Source organism: Sorex araneus, chromosome 8 (assembly GCF_027595985.1).
Source record: "Sorex araneus isolate mSorAra2 chromosome 8, mSorAra2.pri, whole genome shotgun sequence".
Taxonomy (NCBI): Eukaryota; Metazoa; Chordata; class Mammalia; order Eulipotyphla; family Soricidae; genus Sorex; species Sorex araneus.
In genome coordinates this window covers 64,053,895-64,080,711 of record NC_073309.1, presented here as the reverse complement: position 1 = coordinate 64,080,711, position 26,817 = coordinate 64,053,895, and the positions used below count along the sequence as shown (strand labels likewise).

The 26,817-nt window shown below is 41.3% G+C and overlaps 1 protein-coding gene across 1 annotated transcript in view; it reads left to right on the top strand.

Annotated features, from left to right (window-relative positions):
- The window catches only part of SLC30A7 (solute carrier family 30 member 7), an 84,078-nt gene that overhangs the window by 29,986 nt on the left and 27,275 nt on the right, over positions 1-26,817 (top strand). The window contains exon 8 of the mRNA XM_055146086.1: positions 4,922-5,057. Coding sequence (XP_055002061.1) covers positions 4,922-5,057 — 136 coding nt within the window. The remainder of the gene's footprint in view (positions 1-4,921; positions 5,058-26,817) is intronic.

Sequence of the window (26,817 nt, the reverse complement as noted above, 5' to 3'; positions counted from 1 at the left end):
AGATTTAAGTTTGAAAATGAATCATTTCCCTTCCTGGAACAGCATGTAGCCAAAATTAGTTCACAGTCTCCATACATGGGTGCAAGCACTTGCTGGAACCCCAATTCCTAAAGCTGTCTCTGGTTCCCGCTCCTTCCACATCCACCGGCTCTGCAGAGGCATGGGCACCCGGGCTGAAAACCCGGCTGGCCGGAGCCGAGCACCGGCCCGGCTCTGAAGTTTTTCTTTAAGAACAACATATAGTACAGAATTTGCGATTAAAAAGTTAGCTTTCCTAGTGATTTTTAAAACTATATGCTATTAGGTATATTAGTAAACATTGTTTTAATTGTTACTTGGCTCTTTTCTCAAATTTTGTAAGGTGATAAACTATTGAAAAACTGTACCATTGAAATATGATTGATTCCCATGCTAAGGGTTATGGTAATACCACAATTATAATGTGCTTTCATTATTGAGTTATTGAGTAATAATCCTTCAATAAATAAGAACTTTGTGGGAAATTTATGCCTCAAAATGTAATGTATCCAAACCCATAAAATATAGAACACTAGATCAAACCATGATGTGAACTATGGACTTTGGGTGGTAAATGATAATGTGTCAATTTTATCAGTCGTAACAAATGTACTGTTTTAGTATATAGTTTTCACAGTTGGTGAGGGTGAACCCAAGTGGATATCTGAGAAATGTGGTAAATCTCTGTATATTCATTCTGTCAGTTTCACAGTGAACTTGAATGTGCTTCTAGGAAATGAAGTAGTGTAATTTAAAAATGCAGTTTAGGTGCTGGAGTGATAGCACAGCGGGTAGGGCATTTACCTTGCATGCGGCCAACCCAGGTTCGATTCCCAGCATTCCATATGGTCCCCTGAGCACTGCCAGGAGTAATTCCTGAGTGCAGAGCCAGGAGTAACCCCTGTGCATCGCCAGGTGTGACCCTGAAAAAAGCAAAAAAAAAAAGTAGTTCAAAGTGATTTCTTGTTATAACCATAGACTCAAATGACACCTACACACTAGTGTATATGTCATATGAAAGGGTATATCTTTCAGAGTTTTGTTTTTGTTATTGTTTTTTGTTCATTTTGTTTTGTTTTGGGGTCACACCTGGCAGAGCTCCAGGCTTATTCCTGGCTCTATGCCTGGGTATCACTCTTGGCCGGGCTCCTGGGGACTATGTGGGGTGCTAGGGGTGGGACCCGTATGGTACCTTTCAAAGCTTTTTCTTCTTTCAGTGTGAGAATTCTTCTATAGGAAATTTATTTCAGGTTTGTTAAATGTGTCCTGCAGTCACTAATTTTCCATTTGTAAATGTAGAGGATTGTTTTAGAATGCATTTGTTGAAATAGTTAGAAACGTGCATACATAAGGAATCTCTATTCAATGCTGTGAATTAGCTTTGACGGTAAGAATTTATTTTTAATGTTGAAAGTCATCAATATTTGAAGAAATAGGCATTAGATTTGCCTTTCTTATTGTTATTTTTTAATATAAGTTGTTGTGAAAATTAGTGTGTATTTTCTGAGTAAGTATGGTGTGATTATAAGGTGTGCATCATAAGCAATACATTTTAAATTAGTTAGTTGACTGATACAGGCTTTTAGTGGTCAGTGAGGCAGCCCAGTTGACTGCCAAAGGACATGGGCAGCAGCTTCCAGCTCTTGCTTTATAGGTTCTTGAACAGTTTTTCTACCAACTGTTTTTACAGCATTCAGCTCTAAGTTAAAAGTTGTTTAGATTGTTTGCTTTGGGGCTTGGGGGCCACAGCCAGCAATGCTCAGGGGTTACCCCTGGTGCTGCACTCAGGAATTTTTCCTGGCAGGCTTGGGGGACCATCCAGGATGCGGGGATCAAACCCTGCTTGACTGCATAAAGGGCAAGCACTTTCCCTGCTGTACTGCCCTCGGGTCCCTTTTGAGATTTCTTTTCTTTGTGAAAATGTTGCTGAAAGCAAGAAGGGCGTAGATTATTAATTGCCGTTGCTAATGAAATAGTTTTCAGGTCAGCAGTAGCCAAAGACTTCCTAACTAAAGGAGAATCAAGAGCACATGATTGTTTGCTTTCCTCCTCTCAGCATTCAGAACTATTTTCATTTCTAATCTTGACCTCAATGCTGACTAAGGAACGTAAAGATTGAAATTGATGTATTGCTTAAGAGTTTTTGAAACTTAAGGACTTTCCGTTGACTTTGATGTGTACTTTTCTGATTTTATTCTATTTTATTTCCCCTTTTAGAGGGGGGGAAGCTCTCGAACAATGCTTAGATGGTCGCAGGGCCACCCCTTGTGATATTCAGCCAGTCCTGGGCTGGCAGCCCAGCACTCCAGCCAGGCAGGGCGATGATGGATGGTACTTAGGTCATTTAATTTTTAAACTCAAAGTGGCTTCAGTATATATTCATCTGTTTAATACTTTGCTATTTGAAATAACCTGAAGAAATGGATTTATTTTTATTAACTAGACTTCTGCTGTACTGTTATACAGGGAAAGGAGCCATTAGGTCTTTGAAAAATCAGTATGTCCATATTCTGTACAAATGAAAATTTTTATTAGGTTCTGAGATGAATTATATTTGATATAATACTTTACATAACATACTACCACAGCAGGTAAGCTGAAGAATCCTTTCCTAGAGGTTCAATAAGACCCATTATACTCTATTTTTAAATTATTAAAGTATTTTCAATTATAGGTAAATTTATTTCATACCTAAAAATAATTATGATAATCCTTGATTGTTAAATGAATAAGAAAAAGAAACAAGTACTTCTAAAGTAGGCACATACATTGTCTATTTCTTTTCAGATAAAATGATGTCATTTTTATTATAAGGTGGTTAAAATTTGTGAGACAGTGTTTTGCTCTACAGTAAATATTACCTATGAAATATCTAAAGGTTGAGTTATTTGCTTTAATTAAATATTTTTAAAATTGGGGCTGGAGGGGTAGTATGGCAGGTAAGGTGTTTGCTGACATGCTCCCAATCCCAGTCCCAGCCTCTGGTGCTTTCCTGAGCACCATCAGGGTGATTCCTCAGTGTAGAGCCAAGAGTGACCCCTTAGCATCGGTGGGTGTGGCTGGAAAAACAAATACCAAATATGTGGTGTGTGTGTGTGTGTGTGTATGTTTTGTGTGTCTGTGTATGTGTGTGTCTGTGTATGTGTGTGTGAGAGAGAGCAAGAGAGAGCGAGAGAGAGAGAGAGAGAGAGAGAGAGAGAGAGAGAGCGAGAGAGCGAGAGCGAGAGAGAGAGAGAGAGAGAGAAACTAGGGAACTGGTTCTAAAGGCCGGAACACAGGGCTGCATTGTCACTGGAGTACCATGAAGAATAGATCCTAAGCTCTGCCGAGTGTGGTTAAAACAAACAAAAAAAGATAGATTAAAACAAAAAATAATGACACACATAATAAAGTTATTTATGTTTTCAACTGTTTTTCATTCAGATATCACTTGTTAAAGGTCAGTATTTTAGCGGCTGCAGATGTAGCTCGGTGGTTAGCGTATTCTGTGTGGGAGACCTGCCAGGGGCCCTGTCCTTCGCAGCACAAAAATAAAACAGAGCAAAACCAAAAAATAAAGTCAAGATACTTTATTCTGTTGAAATTTTTATATTTGGGGAGTACCCAAGAGGTACTCATGGGGCCTAGGGCTAGCGTGGCCACAGGGCCAGATGCAGTGACGCTCAGGCACCATGGGGTGCCAGCAGTCCCACCCAGCTCTGGTACATGAAAAGGCTGTGCCCCATCTCTGTTCATCTCCCCAGTGAAATATTGGTACTATGTTGAGGTTCTTGGGAAGTTCGAATGTCAGTATTCTACCAGCTAACAGTTACAATTTCAAAATACATTTCTATTCATTTGAAAATATTCAGATCCTCACTTTGGGAGTAGTGTGATAGCACAGTGGGAGGGCATTTGCCTTGTGTGGCTGACCCAGACTGATCCCCAGCATCTCAAATCCTCTCTTTCAAGTTTAGTTTATTATCTAATTTTAGATAATGATAGGGCTGGAGCGATAGCAAGCGTTTGGGTGTTCGCCTCTCATGCGGCCAACCCGAGTTCGATTCTTCCGCCTCTCTCGGAGAGCCCGGCAAGCTACCGAGAGTATCGAGCTCATGCGGCAGAGCCTGGCAAGCTACCCATGCGTATTGGGTATGCCAAAAACAGTAACAATAAGTCTCTCAATGAGAGACGTTACTGGTACCCACTCGAACAAATCAGTGAGCAACGGGATGACAGTGACAGTGACGGTGACAGATAATGATAAGATCAGATCAGATCCGATAAGACCAAATTATAAGATCAAGATTTATATGAAATTCAGGCTCAATTGGTAGTAATTTTAAGCACCAGCAGAGGGCTCTGTTTGCATATATATCTGTAGTAACTGTTGGGTTTTTCTGGGTTTTGTTATTTTTTTTTAAACTCGAAGTAATTTTTTTTTTTTTTTTTAACTGAATCACCAGGAGATACAGTTGCAAAGCTTTCATGATTGAGTTTCGGTCATGCAGTGTTCCTCCACCAGTGCACATTTCCTACCACCAGTATCCCCCATATCTCTCCTGTACCCGCCCAGACTGGCACTTTGCATCTTTTCTTCTTCCCCTCTTCTCTCTGTCTCTCTGTGATGGCATTTTTTGTTGTTGTTTTTGTTTTTCCCTGATTTTGTCAACTTAAAGCAGTTTTCTTCTAACAAATTAGCCTCTGGACTCTTAACAAAGATGAATATGTGCAAACGATTTAACATTTTTTTACTGATCTTCTTCCTCTTTATGCTGTACAAAATACTAAGGATCCTTAATGGGAAGTATAATTTATAAACAGATATTTTAGCCCTTAAAACCACAAGAGTGTGGTTTTAAGAAATATCTGTTTTTTCAACTTGTCAGATGATATTTTTATTTTCATTATACTTTATTTCCAGGTGTATTTTTACACATTCTAGCAGATACACTTGGGAGTATTGGTGTAATCGCCTCTGCCATCATGATGCAAAATTTCGGTCTGATGATAGCAGATCCAATTTGTTCCATCCTGATAGCCATGCTCATAGTTATAAGGTAAGTATTAGTATGTTATTTTTAAGTATTAAAATGAGAGGTGACAGGTTTGCTTTTTAAGCTACAGCTCTAAATTACTGTGATGCTTAATTTTCCTTTGGACTATAACAAATTCTTTCAAAGACTTAGTTTCTATTTTTGTCTATATTTCGATAGACTCTTGTTTCTCTTTGGCCTCACAATTTACTTTGGGGAGAGCTATCCTTTTTATATGAATTTTTTAATGAATCACTGTGAATTACAAAATTTCAAGGTTGTTCATGATTGAGTTCTGGGCGTCTGATGTTCCGTCTCGTACCCCTTCATCTGTGTCCACTTCGCTCTCCAGTTCCCAGTTCCACTCCTGGTCCCTCATTCTAGAGGTATTTTAGCTGTGCAGAAGTTTAATAAAAATACTGAAGCTTTTGAATTCTTACCTAGTTCATAAGTTCTTGATGAAGAATTTGGCTCTTAATTCTTTATTCATACCTATAAGGGTGGTTGGAGGTTGTTTGTGTATACTTTCTCAATGAATATTTGAATTAGACTTTATAGTTATTTTTTATTAAAATATTTTATCCTTACATACATTTTATTGATTTTTATCAGAATAAGGTGCTCTTTTTTCATCCTCTTGAGCTACTTATATAACACTTGATTCGATGGTTTCTCTTGTATCTGAATCATTCTGTCATCATGAAAACTTTCTTTGTGAGGCCAAAGACGTAGTATGTAAGTCAAGGCTTGCTTTGCATCCCACTTACCCCGTTTCATATCCCCAGTGCCCTACCTGGTCGGACTCAGGGCTGCTCCTGCCCAGGGCCGGGCAGCCACGCGTTGCTGTGCACTGAAGCAGGGTCTCCAGCCTGCTAAGCAGTTCCCACTCTCAGCGGCTAGTTCTTATACTCAGGATAAAAACTATATTCCTTAGTGGGTTTTCATGTTATTCATTTACTTTAGTCTTTCATGTTTTCTCAATTTATCTTTTCTCTTGCCATAGTAAATTGGTCTCAGTTTATTGAAAATGTATCATTTCTTTCTGGATCCTGCCCTTCGGTCATATTTCCTTTATGTAGCCTACTCCTTGGGCTGGAGCAATAGCACAGCGGGTGGGGCGTTCGCCTTGCACACAGCCGACCTGGGTTTGATGCTTCTGCCCCTCTTGGAGAGCCCGGCAAGCTACCAAGAGTTTCCTGCCCGCACGGCAGAGCCTGGCAAGCTACCTGTGGTGTATTTGATATGCCAAAAACAGTAACAACAAGTCTCACAATGGAGACGTTACTGGTGCCCGCTCGAGCACATCGATGAGCAACGGGATGACAGTGACAGTGACAATGATAGCTACTCCTTATCCGACTCCCCTTCTCCCTGGTCACTGCTCTCAGCCACGTACACATCACAACTCAGATTTCAGCTTCACTGGTTTGTTCTTTCAGAAAGCATTTCTGGATTCTGTACCTCTTGGGGCTGGGTGAAGTCTTCATGTAGCACCTGGTTCTCCTTCCACTGCCTTTCTTCCCATCCTGAAATGGTCTCTCCTGAGTTCCATGCAGACAAACTGTTTTTATGGCTTCATGATAGAAAGCCATCAAGCACCTAAGTCTGCCAGGTGAATATCACGGTAAATTTTTTAATTCATGGGATTTTTTCTCAATCTCAGAGAATTACTTTCTTTACCTCCAAATAGGTAATTCTTCTATTAATTGTTCTATTCCTATTGTGTTGTAGCACTGTCGTCCCATTGTTCATCGATTTGCTCGAGCAGGCACCAGTAACGTCTCCATTGTGAGACTTGTTACTGTTTTTGGATATCGAATACTCCACGGGGAGCTTGCCAGGCTCTGCCGTGCGGGTGAGATACTCTTGGTAGCTTGCCGGGCTCCCTGAGAGGGATGGAGGAATCGAACCTGGGTCGGCCTTGTGCAAGGCAAACACCCTATCTGCTCTGCTATCGCTCCAGCTCAGATTATATTAATTTTTATCTCCTGAAATCAGACTCTTTATTAGAGCTTCCAGAGTATTTTGCTCCTTTTCTCTCCCATTAGTAAATTGAAATGGAATGGAGAGTGAATTCATGAATTACAGCGCAGAAATGTGAACAATTAGTTTAACTCACACTGTGATTTCAAAGTGATGCCATTTACATAGATTTGTAGCTTGATTTTTTTTTTTTTAACTCAACTGAAAGAGGTAACTAAGCACAGTGGGAAGAATATGTAAACAGGATGCAGAAATTAGCTTTGTTACTGGTGTGGTATTTCTGAGACTTTGCTAGATTCTTTTAAAATAGTTTTTCTGAAACTCACAGATTTCTGTCTTATGACACATTGTGCCTTTTGGCCATAATTGTAAGTACAAAGAAAAGCCATTTAAACAAATTATCATTTTCAAATAATAAACTTGACAAGGGCTTTCAAAAATATATTTATTTATTATTAGATTGAAAATATAGCACAACTTTTACAAGCAAACTAAAGTACAGATTTTATGTGACAAGTGGCGGTCACAGTTAGAGGTATGAAATGCATTAATGAAATAAAATGATAAGCTTAAAATATTAAATCATAGGTAACCATTGTTCATAACAACAGGATTTGGACCAAATGCTGATTTTGAAATATCTTGTTGATTCCCACATTAAATAGATAATTATTTGTGTCCCAAAGTAAGCTATTTTAAAATTTTTTTTCAAACATGCAAGCAGCTACTATCTTGAAGTAATTGTACATTTTATGGAGAACTTATGGAGATATTTTTAAAAAATGGTTTGGGTGTTGCCTAACAATTTCCTTTTGTGGTTTTTCTTTCAAGTGGTTATAGTATCTGAACTCTACTTGTAGGTATCAGGATAGTATTTGGTGCTTGTATATAGCTGTATTATAAGATTTAATAATAGGAGCATTGTTATTTTAAAAACAAATCAAAGTATCATAGAACATTCCTAAATGATAGGTAGCCTAATAACCTTTTTCAGCCAGGCAGAGAATGTCTAATTGCTCAAGACATCCACTGTGTATCAGTTTTCACTTATTATTTGTGAAGTTAGAAAAGAACTGTTAGAAGTGGCTAGAGCATTTATCTGGCATTCGGCCAATCTAGATTTGATCCCTGGCTCCCCACTTGGTCCCCTGAGACCTTCCAGGAGTGATCCCTGAGCATAGAATCAGGAGTAAGCCCTGAGTACTGCCAGATTCGACCCGAAAACCAAACCAAGCAAGTTAAAATACTATTATTGTGGTATTCTTGGTGACCATTAGAAATTGTCACTGAAATCATTGTATAAATTTGATAATTTATATGAAGAACCCTCATAATAAAAGTTGGCAGGTAGTCTTAGAAATGCTTGAACAGAGTAAGCATGGGAATGCTGAAAGGAATTTTGAATTTGAGAACCGAATTATGTAAAGCCCAGAGAGATAAGCCAGTGGTTGAGCTCACATCCTGCATGCAGGTTTGATCCCTGCAGGATCACACGAGGCCTTCTAAGTACTGCCAGGAGTGACCTTTAGCACCGACCCAGGAGAACTTCTGACTACCAAAAGTATGACCCAAAAGCCATGACCACTCCACCCACCAAGACCTAATTATGTAAGAATTATAAATCACTGTATCACTGTCGTCCCATTGCTCATTGATTTGCTCGAGTGGGCACCAGTAACGTCTCCATTGTGAAACTTGTTGTTACTGTTTTTGGCATATGGAATACACCACGGGGAGCTTGCCAGGCTCTGCCATGCGGACGGGATACTCTCGGTAGCTTCCTGGGCTCTCTGAGAGGGACAGAGGAATCGAACCTGGGTCGGTCGTGTGCAAGGCAAATGCCCTACCAGCTATGCCGTCACTCTAGCCAATATATTAATAAAAATGTTATAAACAATCACTGTTAGTTAGCAATGAGATAGATCATACAAGCTAGGCACAGCTTTTGCATGCTGGAGATTCAATCCCTGTACCGCCTGGTTCTAGGCAATCTTGGGGGCAGCCACCCTGTCCCCCAGCATGGTCGGGGGTAGCTCTGGTGCTCTTCTGGCAATTCTGGATGTAGCCCAAAAACATGGGGTGAAAAATGACCAAATATCCAGTAGTTTTCTGAATCCTTTGTCTCCGACGCTTCCTGAAATTTTGAGAATATAGTGTTAGGTTCTTTCATCACTTCTCAAATTCCCCAATAAACGACCCATAAACATATTTTACAATTCCTAAATTAAGCGTACTCTTTACTTCCTTCTTCCCCATTATTACATATTACACACACATACACACACACTATATACATCACACATGCATGCACACACACACACATGTGCCTTTATTTGTCAAAGGCTTTAGCCTTCTTTTTAAAAATTGCTTTCTCCAAATATTTTGTTTCTTTTCAGTTTGCCATAGTAATATTTTTGCTATGTGAGTTGTTTTTCTTTTGTCAAATAATTGAAGAGTGCTTTTAAAATGGGATGGGGCAGCCGAGAACTGTTGCCTGGAAGAATTCGTCATAGCCTGGTCAGTTTCAGGAGTGAGGACCTGCGGAAAGAGAGTGTCTGCTGTTTTATTACTGTATCACTGCTTATTCCCAGTATCTGTTGGAATGTTGTTGAGTCTCTAGAGATTTTTGTGTTCTTATTGATACATTCCAGAGTTGCAGGATGTATTAGATACATGTATACTCTAGTTTGAAAACTATACAGAATTACAGTGATTTCAAATTGCTTACACACTTTGTTTTTGTTAAGTTTGGGGGAATTTTTATGTTTTCGTTTATCTCTTAGCATATACATAGTTCACAGCATATTTTCTCCCATCCTCTGGGTTGTTTTGATGATCCCAATTTGTGTACCATGATCACGAACCGGACCATAAGTTAGCTGGGTCTTGTGCCCAAGGTATCTAAGGCTCTAGTCAGGGTGTTGGCAGGGACCTTGGTGGGATCTCAGTTTCAGGGTTTTCAGCCAGGTTTATAAATGATAAATTCTTATAATTTATTTCTTATGGCTATAAGAATTTATCATATAAATCATAGTACTTAGCTTTTTTTCAGGAGAGCATCTGACATGATGGATGACTCCTGAGCTTTTTTTCTTTCACCTCGGTCAGGCCCACACAAGACCCTCATCCTTTTTATTCAAGATACACTGGTTTGGTGGGGCCAGAGAGACAGTGCAGGGTATGTGTGGGGGATGTCCCCCCCCCCACTGCCAGAGGTCACATTTGAGCAGAGTCAGGAATAGCCCCTGAGCTGAGCACTGCTAGGCAGACCCAAACCCCACCATCCCCAAGTGTGCTGACCTGGGATCCTAGTTCCATCTGAAATCCCCTGCATTTTGCTGTATTTTATTGTGGTACAGGTCTCGGGCTGTGACATACCCACTGCCGTGTGCGGGAAAGCTATAGAAGTGTGTGATTCTTGGCACCCACTGTCGTCTGCTTGCCATGTTTCCCTTCCTCCTCTGTATTTTGAATTTGTGACCCAGTGCCTAAGGAAGAGGCAAAAAGTTTAACATACTTCAAACTGACATGTAGGAAGGCTGCAGGAAAGACTTGTGTCTCTTTTTCAGGTGTCCAAGGCCTGACAGTAGCATGGAGTGTGTTGGCCTTCCCTGAAAACAGACAGTAACGCGCTAGAGCGTGCAGTGCCGAGGACAGACACTGGGTGGAGCCCTGGTGCCGCAGCCGACCCCATACACTCCCAAAGCCTGGGTTATTACAGTGCGACACCACGGGACCCCTTGCCTGCCCCAAGCAAAGCCCTTCATCAGGCATAATTGAGTAGCCACTAAGAACTAGAGAGGACGCCAGAATCTCTGCGTAGACTGTGTGGAGGAAGCCTCCCTGTGCAAAGCCAGACCACAAGGTGTGGACAGTTGATTGGTTTTTCAGATGTCAGAATCCCAAAGCAAAAATTAAGACATAGAAATAGCCAACCATAATACACATAAGGGAATCAAAATTTGATTTCTAGAAATTGAGCCCAAAGGACAGATACAGGGTGCGCCAGATAAAGAATTCAAGATTACTATCATACGGATGCTTGATGAATTATCTGGGAAAAAGCACAAATCGAACAAAGGCTGGTGCTCAGAACTAAAGTACATGTCTCACGTGTCTAAGATCCTGGCATTCATTGCAAGGGAGAAAAAAAAAACAGACAAATTTATTTATAAAAAAGCACAAACCCAGAACTGTGTGAAATCAAGCAATATGTGAACAAAATAGAAAATCAACAAAGACATAGAAACTACGAAGAGGAGCCAAATAGAAATCCTGGAAGTTAATAGTACAGTGATTGAATTGGAAATTTACTGGAGAGACTGGGCAGCCAACTTCGTCAGGCAGAAGGGCGAGTGCAAGCGCTGTTGTCTTGATGGGTAGCACCAGAGGCACTCCCACAGATCAGGAACTAGGCGAGGATTCTCCACATGGCCCCATTTCATTAGTTAGTAATGGTAGAAGAGAGAAGTATTTGAGGCTTAAAACTACAGGTCTTGGGGGCTGGAGAGATGGTGCAGGGGTGAAAAGCACTTGCATGTTGTGCAGCTGACCCTCATGCCGGATGGACTGACGAATCAGGAGAGTCCAAAAGCAAACCTTTTGTGTATAACCAAATGTTTGGTGGCAGCAGTGTCAAAATGAGAGAGTAAAGAAAGGTAGTTTCTTCATAAAATGGTTTTTAGCCAGAAAAAAAGAGCACATAGGGAAGACATTTGCCTTGAAAATACCTAACATTACTAGGTTCAATCCCTGGCACCAGTGTGGCCCCTGAAGCACTGTCTGGAATGACCCTCGAGGACAGAGCCATGAGTAAGCCTGTGCATGGGCAGATGCAGCAACACACACACACACACACACACACACACACACACACACACAAAACAATGGTTTGGGAAAACGCGATATCCCCATGTAGAAGAATAAAATTACATTCTTACCTTACACTACACACAAAAATTAGGTCAGAATGGATCAAAGTACAAAATTCATGTGCTGGGTCCTAGAGTTCAGACTTTGGCACCACATGGTTTCCCCCTGAGCACTGCCAGGAGGGACCCACCAGTGCGGAGCCAGGAGTGTCTCATGAGCACTGTGGGGTATGACCACCTTTCCTCTGCTCTCCGGCAGATGTTAGTTGTCAAAATATTAAAGATCTAGATAGAAACATCACTGTCACTGTCACTGTCATCCTGTTGCTCATCTATTTGCTCGAGCGGGCACCAGTAACGTCTCCATTGTGAGATTTGTTGTTACAGTTTTTGGCATATTGAATACGCCACGGGTAGCTTGCCAGGCTCTGCCGTGCGGGTGAGATACTTTCGGTAGCTTGCTGGGCTCTCCGAGAGGGGCGGAGGAATCAAACCTAGGCCGGCCATTTGCAAGGCAAACGCCCTACCCACTGTGCTATCGCTCCAGTCCAATAGAAACGTAAGATGAGCTTTAGGATGCTGAACTTAGCAATGTATTCTTTTATGTGAACCCCTAATGCTTAGGAAACAAAACCGAAAGTAGATACATCGGGCTTTACAAACATAACCACACATTTCTGCATGGAATCCCGGAGCTGGGTCTATAATTGGCTTTGAATGTTGGTGACTCTGAGCTCAAGTCCTAACAATGTTCACCTCTAAACTACCCCCGCTACCCCTAAAAAGCAAAAACATAATTGTACATAAAAAACACTCAGCAGCTTGAATAGGAACAGATAATTGCAAACTGAAAGCCAGTCAGGTTTTAATGTTCAGATTATATAAGGAAACTATTATGACTTAATAAAAAACAATATGATTTAAAAAATAGGCAAAGGACTTGACTATAGACATTTCTCTAACGAAGGCACGTATTGACCAGTAAGCACATGAAAAGGTACTTGATTATCTTTAATCAATATTCAATAGGGAAATTCAAATCAAGATGAGAAGATAACCTTATACCCTATGAGATGGTCAGTTTCAGAGTCAGTATTGGTAAGGATGCACAGCATAAGGAGCCCAGTGCCTTGTTGGTAGGCGTGCCAGTGATGCAGCACTACAGAGGATAGTACGGAGAGTCCTCAGAAAATTAGGAATAGTTCCTGTGCAAGTGAGCAACTTCCCACTTCGGGTATACAGTCATTGGTTATGTTATGAGATATGAGCCCATAAGCTATCTTGCTGAGTGACCATAGTGTACCCTACACAGACACATAGGGTGTAGTCCCACGCTTCTTTCTGTTTTGGTTTTTCTTGTGTTTGGGGGCCACACCCAGCTCTACTCAGGACTTATTCTTGACTATGCACTCTGGAGTCACTCCTGGCAGGCTCAGGGGACCATACGGGTGTCGGGGACAACCCCAGGTTGACTGTGTGCAAGACAGGTGCCCTACCCACTAGCCTATTTCTCTGGCCCCTGGCTCCACACTTCTTTAGCTCTGGGTTGTCATCCTCTGCAGGGTCATGTAGCAAAGTTGGATTGTGAGAATTTAGCAATAGTGAAGGATTTCTGAAGCAGCAGTGTTAATTCAAAATCGGCTGCGTAATCAAGGTATCTGTGGCAGTGCTCGCCACTGTTGCGTCACACGGTTGAAGAAGGGGCACAGGTAGAGAGCCGAGGAATCTCAGCTACAGCTTACTCCATACTGCCTACTCCACACCGGCACTGCAAGAACCATAATGCGGTGGACGCCCGCGACGGACACATCTTGGGCACAGACAGCTGACAACATAACAGAGGACTTGGAGAGGGTCTCGAAGATATTTTCTTACCCTTCATTGGAGATTTGGTTTTGGTTTGACAGCTGCACCCAGAGATACTCAGGGCTTATTCCTGGCTTGGTGCTGGGACGGGGGTGGTCACTGCCAGAAGTGCCAGGAGAACTGTGTGGTGCTGGGGATTGAACCTGGCCCCCCTGCATGCAATTTATATGTGTGGGGTGTGTGTGTGCGCGCGCGCGCGTGTGTGTGCGTGTGTGTATATATATGTGTGTATGTATATATATATATATATATATATATATATATATATATATATATATGGGTTGGATCGATAGCACAGTGGGTAGAGTGTTTGCCTTGCATGAGGCCAGCCCAGATTCGATTCCTCCATCCCTCTCAGAGAGCCTGGCAAGCTGAGAGTATCCCGCCCGCATGGCAGAGCCTGGCAAGCTCCCCGTGGCGTATTCGATATGCCCAAAACAGTAACAACAAGTCTCCCAACGGAGACGTTACTGGTGCAAATTGATGAACAATGGGTTGACAGTGATACAGTGACAGTATGTGTGTGTATACTGTCACTGTATATATATATATGTATATATATATATATATATATATATTTACATGTGCTCCTGCCCTTTGAGCACTCCCTGGCCCATTGCAGCGTTTTTCACAGTAGCCATGAAATGGAAGGAACTGAGACGGCCATCAGTGCATGTGTGGCACATACAGTGGAACATATTACACTCCACAGTTCTGCCAGATGAACTTTAGCAACATGATGTTAAGTGAAATAAACCGCCAAAAAGGGAGCAATTCCTGTATGAGTCCACTCGTGATCTGTAGAGAATAGAATCATAGGAAGGAAAGCTGCAGAGGTGGCGCCTAAGGCCTGAGGATGTGTGGGAGACATGCATGTTTAAGAGCTATAGAAGTTAGTGTTGTAACAAAGACATCTTAGAGGTTTGTTGCGCCGCAATTGTACTTGTCACTACTAAAGTATACTCTTAAGTGTATTTTGGATAGAAAATCTTCTTTTTCTTCTTCTCTGCCACCTCCTCCTCCTCTTCCTCTTCTTCTTCCTCCTCCTCTTCTCCTCCTCCTCGTCTTCCTCTTTTCCTCCTCTTCTTCTCCTCCTCCTCTTCCTCTTCTTCCTCTCCTCCTTTTCCTCCCCTTCTTCTCCGTCCTCCTCCTCCTCCTCTTTCTCCTCCTCCTCCTCCTCCTTCACCTCTTCCTCCTCCTCCTTCAAAGAGGGCAGGCTTGGAGGTGAATGGGGAACTGGGGACAGTGGTGGGGAGGTCACACTGGTGGTGGGATTGGTGTTGGAACATTGAATGCCCGAAGCAACTGTATTATGAACAGATTTGCAAACTATGAGGTTTAAATAAAGCGAAAAAAGAAAAGAACTTGAAAGAGCTCCGTATGGTAGTAGGATGATACAATTTTTAACATACATTATTTTAGAATAGCACTTAATATGTATTATGATGTATACATGTAGAGCATAAAAGCACTCCAGCCTCATATAAGCACATACATATATAATGTACATATTTTCTCATTTTGATTCCTCCGTCCCTCTCAGAGAGCCCGGCAAGCTATTGCCTGGTAAGCTACCCGTGGTGTAATCCATATGCCAAAAACAGTAACAAGTCTCACAGTGGAGACATTACTGGTGCCCGCTCCAGCAAACCGGTGGACTACAGTGCTACAGTGCTATTTTCTCTTCCCTTCAGAAAAGGATCCCGGAAATGTGGCTCACGGGTAGAGCCCTTGTCTTGCAGTGCGAGGCTGCAGGCTCCACCCCTGTTCCCAGCACTTCCTCCAGGTCCCCTGTAAGGTTTTGCTCCGATGTTGATGCCTCCAGATGTGTTCGCCAGTGCATGGCAACCTCAAGCACTCTACCGACCACGAGGCCCCAGGACATTGCAGTGATAATGGGAAGGGACGAGGAGGAAAAAGCAACACCAGAGTAAGCCCAAGACAAAATCTAATAAGCAGCATTATCTCTAAGGAGAGGAAATTAGTAAAGTGAGACAGTAAGACTTTGAATGATCAAGAACCAAAAACATCAAGACATTTCTTTATATAACTTATAGTATCTTGTTATAATTGCTCTACTTTATTAACAATGTGTTTGCTATGTATAATTTCTAGGCACTGTATGTTTACTGAGTACATACTCTATGTGTGTATTTATATCTGATTATTCAGATGACCAAACTTAGTTTTTCACACACATTTGACCATTATTCACAATTCCTGCCTCACTGCCCTCCTAACTCTAATTTCCTAAGTGTTTGGAATTGAAAGGTGATTTTTGTTATGTTAATGAAGTGAAGGGGGGTCTGTTTGCTAGCAATGTGATTAGAAAACTAGAACTTTAATTCCCCTCCTTGACTAACCTAGGTGAGAAGGATTTCAAATTAAATTCCATTGAGGATCAGCCCTGGTGAAATTAGGTGTTGAGGATTTGCTTCTGGTCAAGCTTATGCTCAGTTAACTCTAAAACGGGGTGACACACCTTCAGGTTATTGTTATTACTTGTTTGTCTTGAGCTTTTCATTTTACTTTGTGCTTCTGCCCTCTTATATGCGGTGAAGATCAGTTCCTTCTAAAGCCAGAATTCCACAGTAGGCAAAGATATTTTGAGCACTAGTAAAACTAGGTTGATGAAATCATTGGAAGGAATTTTGCGGCATCAGTATTAAGAGCATTTCTGTGTTGCAAGGGGTAGGTTCAGGTTCATTTTTCACTATTCAACTGTGTTGGTCAGGTTACCCTCCCTGCCTTGAGCTTGCATTTTCAGGTGGGATGATAGTAATGCTTCATAAATTTTCACGTATCCATTGAGCAGAGTAATCTAAAGTATGAAACAGATATGCCACATAGGAAGCCTTGTTTAAATGTTAATATCTTGTTTATCACCCTTTTCAAATAGATGTTGTTGAGAAGTAGACATCATCCATTTAAATGTTGTCTCATGATATCAATATGGTCTCTTACCATATTAACTGACTTTCATTTGCTCATTATCTAATGAAGGAAAAGGAGAGGGAAAGAATAAAAGACCTATAGTTTATTGGTATCCATTGTCAATGGACCAATTCTTTGCCACTTAAAAAGGTACGTCTTGCCAGTGGTAAAATGATTTGGATGGGTTGACCCTAATCCAACCCCTGGATAGGTTCTACCTGGGTATTTAAGAGGGCAAGGATGGTCCTTTTGATGATGCCCTTTTCTACTTCTCCTTTCTGCCCTTCTTGGGTTTTGGATTTCTAAGAAATACACACAGCCATCAAATGGCAAAGTTCTGCCACTAAATCATGGAGAATGGTAAGGTTTAAACATCTTGAATTTTTAAAAAATGATCAAACAGTAACAAGTCTCACAATGGAGACGTTACTGTTGCCCGCTCTAGCAAATCAATGAACAACGGGACGGCAGTGCTACAGATCTGGGTCTGGGCATGTATTCAGTGGTGAGCAGCTGCCTTACAGATATGAAGCCTCATGTTCAACCCCTGACCTGACCCACATTGGGTACCTTCCCGCAGTCCAGGGTTCAGATCCCTGGCACCACAAGTCCACAATCCTGTACACCACGGCCAAGTGTATGACCAAGGACATCACAACAGTAGCATCCCAGACAGGGTTTTAACAAACCCCCACCATAGGGCTGGAGTGATAGCACAGCCTCGCCTGCTGCATACCTGGGCTCCATCTCTGTGCCACACAGGCTCCCCTGAGGCCTGCCTGGAGTGATCCCTTAGTGCAGAGGCAGGAGTCAGTCCTGGACATCACTGGGTGGGCCAAAACAAATAGCAAATAAAGAGAAACACAAAGATAAATGAAAAGCACTGCTGTGGGAAATGGAGAGATAGGAAAGTGGATTTGGGTTCAATCCCTGGCACACATATGGTCCCCTGAGCACAGACCAGACTCTGAATATAGTCAGGTGTGGCCCCCAAAAGACCAATATGGGTAACTATATCTATCTATACACGCATACACACCACTGCTGTATGGAAGAAAGGTCGAAGTCTTTTTCAGAGTTAAGACTTAAGCCTGGCAGGCAGGGCAGGTGGGGCAAGGGGCAAACATGTCAATACAGAAATCTGATTAGTTGCTTCCCTAGGCCCCCATGTAAATTCAAGGTGTATATCATTATGACAGGTGGGCTCTGCTCAATGGGGGCAAAATTGACATTATATCAGCATTATAAAGTAGCATAGCATTTGTCTGTGAGGGTCTATGGTAATTCATAACATCCTCGCTGAACAAGCAAATGCATACTTGGAAGGCAGGAGATCAATATCTGAATATCTGAGTCAGGAACCGTCCTACGTGCGAGGAAATCAAACTCAAAGACAAAGACGCACACCACTGTTGTTTGTGTTGTCTTCTACCACTCTTGTTTGTGTGGTCTTCTGGCTTTGCACGTCACAGCTGCTCCCATCCACCGATCCTTCATGCTGCCACAGTTAGGCACAGGAAATCGCATGGAACCTCATAGGCAGCAAAGGATTTTCATGTTATTTGAACATGAATTGTTCAAATTCATGTTCTTTATTTGAACGTCATCAAATAAAACGCTGCTTTATTTGAATGTCATCTTTATTTTTCCTTGTGGCTGATGCAAAATCATTGCACAGATGCCTTATCTATGCCTGATTTTTCTGTTTCTTTTATAAGTACCATGTAGATTGGATCATTTGGGGCGTGGGGCGGGGACCACATGTAGTGCTGGGATGCCAACACCTTTCTTCATGTTCTATCTCTCTGGCCATAAATCTATAATTTTTTTTCGGGGGGTTGGGATGCAGTTTGAGCCTTACCTGCTGGCTTGGGGCTTCCTGTACTCTGGGGTCACTCCTGGTGGGCTTGGGGGACCACATTGTGTGCCTGGGATAGAATTGGGTCAGGCTGTGTGCAGAGCACACACCCAGCGTGCTGTACTGTCTCTACTCGCTACTTTTTTTCCTTTAACTTGAATTATATAGGAACAGAATGGTCGGGTTCCCAATAGTTTTGTTGAACCATAATGAATCAGTACTTTGGTCTCATTCCTCTTTACTTTGCACCCTGAGCTTTTTGTTCTGAGCTGAGCTTGTGATCTCTGGGACTGCCTAGAGGCTGATTAATCCCTGAAGTTACCTAAATTGATGAGAAATTTAATTTTGATAATTTTAATATATGCCTTGCTCTCTCTTCTGGATTTTCTAAACAAAGTCCCGCTCCTTCCCAAAATTATTTTAAACAGATTTCCTTAGACAGCGCCCACTTCTGCTTTTGTTGATCTTAGCGTGGGGAGCTCTTCTCATTCAAATGCAGGGTTGTGGGGACAGTCCTCCGTTTGATCTTTTCAGTACAAATGTTGCCATATGTTAAATGGATAAAAAAGAATTCTTGCCCATTCTTCCCTGAAAACAACATATATTTTGGTGGAGCTTTATACTGTAGTATTTCATTGATCCTGTCTTCTTTCCCCTTTTCTCTGCTTATTGGCAGGATATTAGTGTGAATTTGCATTCTCTTCCAATCTTTAGCTGTACTTCTATTCTTTATGGATTTATAATAGACCATCTAACAGTTTTTCTTATCTTGCTGGTATAATTTTAGTTTCTTATTCAGGAGAATGAAGACAAGACCTTTTATTAAGATAATGAGCTTCAGGCCAAGGATTGGTACTGCTGATTACTTTTGCCTAAGTATAATTCTTTCTCACCTGCATTTAAATAGAGGATGGGGTGCTTTTGCTTCGGATTTCTACAAATTCTATTAGGGGAATGACTAAACTGAAGAATAGTTGCTTAATTGCTACTAGGAAGGGCTGTGAGTCATGCCAAAAAAAGACTCTCCTGTATTTTAATGGTCTTTCACTAGTTTTGAAATTTGGAAATAGACTATACATTCAGCATACTTGTCAGTTTTATTGCTTATTATATTCCAAATACAGTGCTGGGCTCTAGGAATGAAAAGATTATGGCATTATCTCCAGCTCTGAAGGACTTGGTCATGATAAGGCACTGGAGGATAGCCTTGGTATGACATGTCCAAATATGCCTGTCACCAGGCAAAAAAATAAAACTAAGTTGTTTTAAGCTCTTTTGAGGAGGTTTTTTTTTCCTGTAAAATGTGCACATGTGCATGAGAGAGAGAAAGAGAGAGAGAGAGAGAGAGAGAGAGAGAGAGAGAGAGATTGAATTATTTTTTAGCATCTTGCCTGCACCTGATATTCTATGATTGCAGAATGGAACATTTTTTAAAGGTTATTTAAGGTTACTGCTTAGAATCAAATTAGAAAAAAAAATGGGAAAGCAATTTTGAAAGCTATTAAGTGTTGTCTAAACAAGACATTACTAATTATTTACAATTTGACATTGTTTACTAATACTTTTGGTCCAAAGACCAGATGCCTTAGGTGTTATAACCAAGTTCCAGAAGCTTATGGAAAAGCAAGACTTTTTTTTATGGCTCTAAGCTCACAGTTCTAGGGAGATTTTAAACCATCTTTATAAAATCCATTTGAGTGAATCTATTTAAACCATATAAAACTAAGCTCCCGGAAGAGAGCAACACAGTCTCCTGCCCCTATGCCTGGCTGTCTTAACCGGGGCCGTCGGAGGGGGTGGGTTGATTTTCCCTCCCCTCCCCGAGCAGAGTCCCGGCAGCCAAAGACCTCCAGAACCCAACCACAGCCATGTTCAAGGCCACTCTCTATGTGTTTGGATAAGCCTCACACCTGAAGGAACAGGCAGAGGAACCCAGGTGTGTGGGACCCCGGGCCAAGATCTCCGAGCCTGCTCAGATTGGGACTGGGCCTCTTCCGCCCAGATCCCCCATTTTCCAGTAGCTAGGCGGTCACACCCACAAACTGCCCCCGGTGCCTTGTAATCCCATCAGTGGCCAACATCCAGAGATTATAAAACCAAGCTCCCAGAAGTGACATCTTATAGCCTAGTTCTCCCTCTTGGAGAACCTGGCAAGGCACTGAGTTTTCCTGACCTCACAGGATAGCCTGGCAAGCTTCCCGTGGTGTATTCATATGCCAGAACCAGTAAAAATGCTGGATCTCATTCCCCTGACCCTGAAAGAGCCTCCAGTGCGGCACCGTTGGGAAGGACGAATAAAAAGAGGCTGTTAAAATCTCAGGGCTAGGACGAATGGAGACGTTACTGAGACCGCTCGAGAAAATCAGTGATCAACAGGATGAGAGGGATAGTGATAGTGATATTTAAACCATAGATTTAGAAACTCAGTAAAAGGTAAACCACAATAAGCGTTTTTTGTTTTTTTGTTTTTGGTGCAGGGGCATAGGTGGGTGGGTATACACCTTGAGATACTCAGGAGCTGCTCCTCACTTGCTGCTAAAGGTTTCCTCCTGGCAGTGCTTGGAGATTATTCGAAGCCTTGGATGGAATGCAAGTCTCCTGCATGCAGGACATGGACTCAGTTCATGGGGCTATCACTCCCACCCCAATAGCTCTGGTTAATTAATAAGTCAGTGCTGTCATGCAAATTAAGCTCTATGTTCATAACTTAGCACAGAGTCACCATGCCTAAATGTGAAATGCATTGCAATTTTGAATCCTTTTTGTGTGTGTGTGTGTGTGTGACTAAATGTTTTAAGAATATGACATATTCCAGACCTTCAAATTTATGGGTTCTTTGAAAAGTATAATTGTCTCTGTCTCTGTAGGTTATAAGAACCCCTGATAATGTACATGAGGATTTAGCTCATAAGCCAATTCAAAATATTTAATCAGTAACTGTGTTTTAATTACTATTAGATGTTTATTCTTTGGTCTAATACCTTTAGCTCTCTGGAACTTTCTATTATGTATTATGATTTCATTCTTCAGATTTTTGGTAATCATTTTTATAATATATGCCATTTTTCTTTCTTCGATTTGCTTATAATTACTACAGATAATTTTATTTACTGTCGAAATGAAATTTAGTGAAAGGAACTCTCTGAAAGCTGCTTTTGAAGTAAGATTTGAATAATTTTCAAATGCAAAGTTACTGGGAATAAAGAATAGCTAACTGTCATTTAATCTGTTAACATTTAAGCTTTCGCATTAATTTTGTTTATAATTCTGTAGTTGTAAATTTGGTTTACTACCTTCAACTGTTGAAGAATAAACCCATTTCCGTGTCTTACTGTAAACTCATTCGCCAGTGACTCATTTCTTTTCGCATATGCTAGGGAAATGGTGTTTCATTGTTAAAGCTAAAATTGAACTAGTTAACCAGAAGCAAGCCCTCTAATTGTTTCCAAATGCTTACTTTTGGGGTTTGGATACAGCGTTAAGTCTTAGCTCAGTGAGGAATTTGCTAAGCTTGTCTTTTCCCCTGCTATCCTTTCATTATGGCTAGATAGAGCCATGGTAAAAATCCGCTTTATGATTCCCCACTATGATAGTTAATCAGGAAAACATGGACACAAACTCCTGAACTAAACACAATTTTAAATGGCAAAAATACAGTTTCTCCAGATTTCTTTTACATTTTTATGAACTTTGAATGTATTATGGAAATTAATCTTGGTTCTGAATTGCAAATTATTGCTTGATCTACCAAGCACCTTCCCCCCTACCACAGAAATTTCAGGTCCTACTTAAACTTCAACAGCTGAAATGGTCATTTTTAGATTACTGTTGGAGAAAATTTAGATAGCGCATCCACATGCTTTGGTGAAAAGCTAGCTGTTCTTGCAGGTAAATATTTTGTTCAAATTCTACCTAAGGGCCAGAGTGATAGTACAGTGGACAGGGCGCTTGCCTTGCATGAGGCTGACCCGGTTTAATCATGGCATCCCATATGGTCCCTTGAGCACTGCCAGGATTCCTTAGTGCAGAGCCAGGAGTAACCCTTCAGTATCATCACCAGATGTGTCCCCAAAACACACAAACAAAAAAGAAAGAAAGAAAGAAAGAAAGAAAGAAAGAAAGAAAGAAAGAAAGAAAGAAAGAAAGAAAGAAAGAAAGAAAGAAAGAAAGAAGAAAAGAAAAGAAAAGAGAAAGAAAAGAGAAAGAAAAGAAAAAGAATTAAATTCTCCCTAAGTTGACCGCCATTTTAAACTGTATAACAAAATCAGTTAAAAACCTTATTTGGGGACTGGAGCAATAGCATAGCGGGTAGGGCGTTTGCCTTGCACGCGGCCGACCTGGGTTGGATTCCCAGCATCTCATATGGTCCCCTGAGCACCGCCAGGAGGAATTCCTGAGTGCAGAGCCAGGAGTAACTCCTGAGCATTGCCGGTTGTGACCCAAAAAGTAAAAACAAACAAACAAACAAAAAACCTTATTTGGTTCTTACTAGGAAAAATAACATTCTAAATTATATTTTCTTCTATCCCTTAAAATTGCTTTTATGTAGTTATTTTAAAATAAATACTTCTGACAATGATTTTATTGAAATATTTATGTGCCTTGTGTTTCTTGAATTGAGTATTAAAACGAGTATGTATGTGGTTGGAGAGATTCAGTATAGTGGCTAGGGTGCTGGCCTTGCATGCTGCTGACCCAGGTTCAATTCCCAGCATCTCCTGTGGTCCCCTGAGCACTGCCAAGAGTGACCCCAAAACAAAACCAAGCAAAACAAATAAACAAAAACCAAGTAAGTGCTGGTTTGTTTTCATCAAGATGGTAGCAGGGACTACCATGCTTTAGGAGAAAATGAACATAGAATGCATAAGTAAAAATTTGAACAAAAGTTTGGATAAATTTATAGAGATTGTATCAAGAAGCTGATCTCTTCAAGATTTATTTTACATTAGGCTCAGTCATTTCTTAACTGTGATTTAGCTCTTAGAGGGGGAAATTAGACCTAGATCTATTTGTTTCCTTATTTTTTAAATTATTCTTTACTGAGGTAAAGTTTGTTCGTTAGCAAGGTTTATAAGTGTATGATGTTATGTTTCAGGTTACCACTCCATATCCAGCACTAGAGCCCAGTGGCCTCTGCCTAGACCTATATATTTTAAAATTAGTTCATAAGGGGCTGGAGCGATAGCACAGTGGGTAGAGCATTTGCCTTGCATGCGGCCGACTTGGATTCAATTCCCAGCATCCCATAGGGTCCCCTGAGCACCACCAGGAGTAATTCCTGAGGGCAGAGCCAGGAGTAACCCCTGTGTATTGCCGGGTGTGACCCAAAAAGAAAAAAAAAAGAAAAAATAGTTCATAAATAGCTATTTCACAACTATTATTTATGTAATAGCATTGTTTATATTGAATGTTATACGTAACAGTGGTTTCTGTCTTATTCTATGATTCCCCCTTTCCCCCACAGTACTTTTCATGATATTTAACGGTCTATTTAAACATAAGATATGAGCAACTAATGTAGCAGATTCTTCACCCAAAATTCACAGGAAATGAAAATGGATGCAGGTATGATCTAAGCTGTGTCTAATTCACATGTGTCTTCTCACAAATGGTGGGCCCTTGATAGTACTAGTTGACTGATTTCCATTGACCTATCTGTAGGCTTTTTTGGGGGGTGGGGGGCAGTGGCACATCCAGGGGTGCTCATGGCTTATTCCTGGCTCTGTACTCAGGGATCACTTTTAGTGGGGCTTGGGGACCATATGTGGTATAGGAAATCGAACCCGAGGTCAGCCACATGCATGCCCTGCGCCTTACTCACTTTCTGTCTTATTGCTCAGACCCTATTTTTCAATATTAGGAATTCCTTTTAGTATTGTAGATTCCTTCCCTCCCTCCCTCCCTCCCTCTCTCCCTCCCTTCCTTCCTTTCATTTCCAGTGTCTACAAACTTTTCAAATTGAATTTCAGGTCAGAAGATCTAATGCCCTTGTTCTAAGCTCCCCCCCACTGCCTGTGGCCTTAAGAACTGACTGGTGCTCTCAGCTTCCATTTCATTTCTCCAGAGTTATATTCCATCTGGTTCTAGAAGGTCTAATGTCAAGTAGAACATTTAAAAGTGTCTAATACTTGCTTATTTATATTGATGCTTACTAAATTCATTTTCAGAACAGTTGGTTAGTGGTAGCATAAATCAGATTGGCAGCTCACTATATCTTGTCTCACTGGAGTTGCTGTTTTTTTTTATTATGTAAACATGACCTTTATTGGGGCCGGAGCGATAGCACAGCGGGTAGGGCGTTTGCCTTGCACGAGGCCGACCCGGGTTCAAATCCCAGCATCCCATATGGTCCCCCGAGCACCGCCAGGAGTAATTCCAGAGCACCGCCAGGAGTAATTCCTGAGTGCAGAGCCAGGAGTAACCCCTGTGCATCACCGGGTGTGACCCAACAAAAAAAAAGAAAAAAAAACATGACCTTTATTTGCTTTAATTTCCAAATACATTCTCTAGTAGTTGCTTATTTTCCTATTGAATCAAAAAGATGAAATAAGTTGCTGGATATTTAACCACTTCCTCATTTTGAAGGGAGAAAACTGATGCTCTGTACCTGTATCATGGGAGAATTGAGAGTTCAGGCCTGTGACAGGAGTTACTCTTGGTGGTGTTCAGGGGACTTTGAGTGACAGGGAATCAACTCAAAGCTTCCTCTCCCTGTCAAAGCATGGAGTCTGTCTTTGTGAATCATCTGCACAGTTCCTATTAGCACTTCATTTGGATAAAGATTGGATAGAAATTATCAAAATGGCTTAGTTCTATAGGTGTTAATTACATAGGAGTTACATAGAGGGAAAATTTTTTATTTTCAGTCATTCTAGAGAGTCTACATTTGCCCCTCATTCTCTAAACATACAGTGAGGAAAGCCAGAAATCATATAAGTTCTAAAATAATTGTATAAAAACGTGGTGTGACCTTTTTTGCTCAATAAATAAGGAGGGGGAAATGTCATAATGGTTGGATTCTACCTGTGTATGTATCATATTTTTCTCTACCTAAAAAAATAAAAATAAATCCTGGGAGTGTTCATCAATTCAGTAGCATAAGAGTAGATAGAAACAGAGGATATGATTCCTTTGATTGATTGAGTGATTGATTGTTTTTTTGGGGCAACACCTGGCAATGCTCATGGGTCATTCATGGCTCTGCACTCAGGAATCATTCTTGGTAGTGCTCAGGCTGGGCGCGTGCCAGGCAAGCGTCTTACCTGCTGTACTATCTCTCTGGCCCTATAATAAAATTCTTACTTTTAGATGATAGAGTAACCAGTATATTTGGTCAAAATATTTACAGTGAGTAGGGCATTTGCCTTGCACACGGCCATCCCAGGTTCGATTCCACTGTCCCTCTCGGAGAGCCCGGCAAGCTACCAAGGGTATCCCTCCCGCATGGCAGAGCCTGGCAAGCTCCTCGTGGCGTATTCGATATGCCAAAAACAGTAACAAGTCTCACAATGTAGACATTACTGGTGTCTGCTCGAGCAAATCGATGAGCAATGGGATGACAGTGATATAGTAATAATCTTATCATACCAACCATAGCTTTTTATTAAAATAGAGGATCCTTCTTGTTATTCAGAAAATACTTTTATATCAGAAAATGAGCTGTAGAAAGCATAATAATTAAGACTTTATTATTTTATCTTGTTTTATACTGGAAATCAAACCCAGGCCCTCTTACTTTTTTTTTTTTTTTTGAAGTGTGTTCTACTGTGCTTTAAAATGCTTGAGATCTTGGGGGCTGGAGTGATATAGCACAGTGGGTAGGGCGTTTGCCTTGCATGAGGCCAACCCGGGTTGGATTCCCAGCATCCCATATGGTCCCCCAGCACCACCAGGAGTAATTCCTGAGTGTAGAGCCAGGAGTAACCCCTGTGCATCACTGGGTGTGACTGGAAAAGCAAAAAAAAAAAAAAATGCTGGAGATCTTTACAAAAGGACTAAAAATTGAACAAAGGGACTGTTTAGGGACTTGGAGGGAGAGATTAGGGCCTCAGCCGTGGCAAGAAGAAACAAAGGAAGATAACGAGAATGTCTGTGTGGGCCAGGGTTGTGGGTTAGTGGTGGAGCACTTGCCCTGCGTACGTGCGGTTCTGTTGTCCCATTCCTGGTGCAGTAAACAGCTAAAGAGACGAAATAAGATTAGGATAGTACAGGGGTTACGGGTACACATTTTGTGTTCCTTGGCCGCAGTTACATTCCAGATCTGCAGGACTGC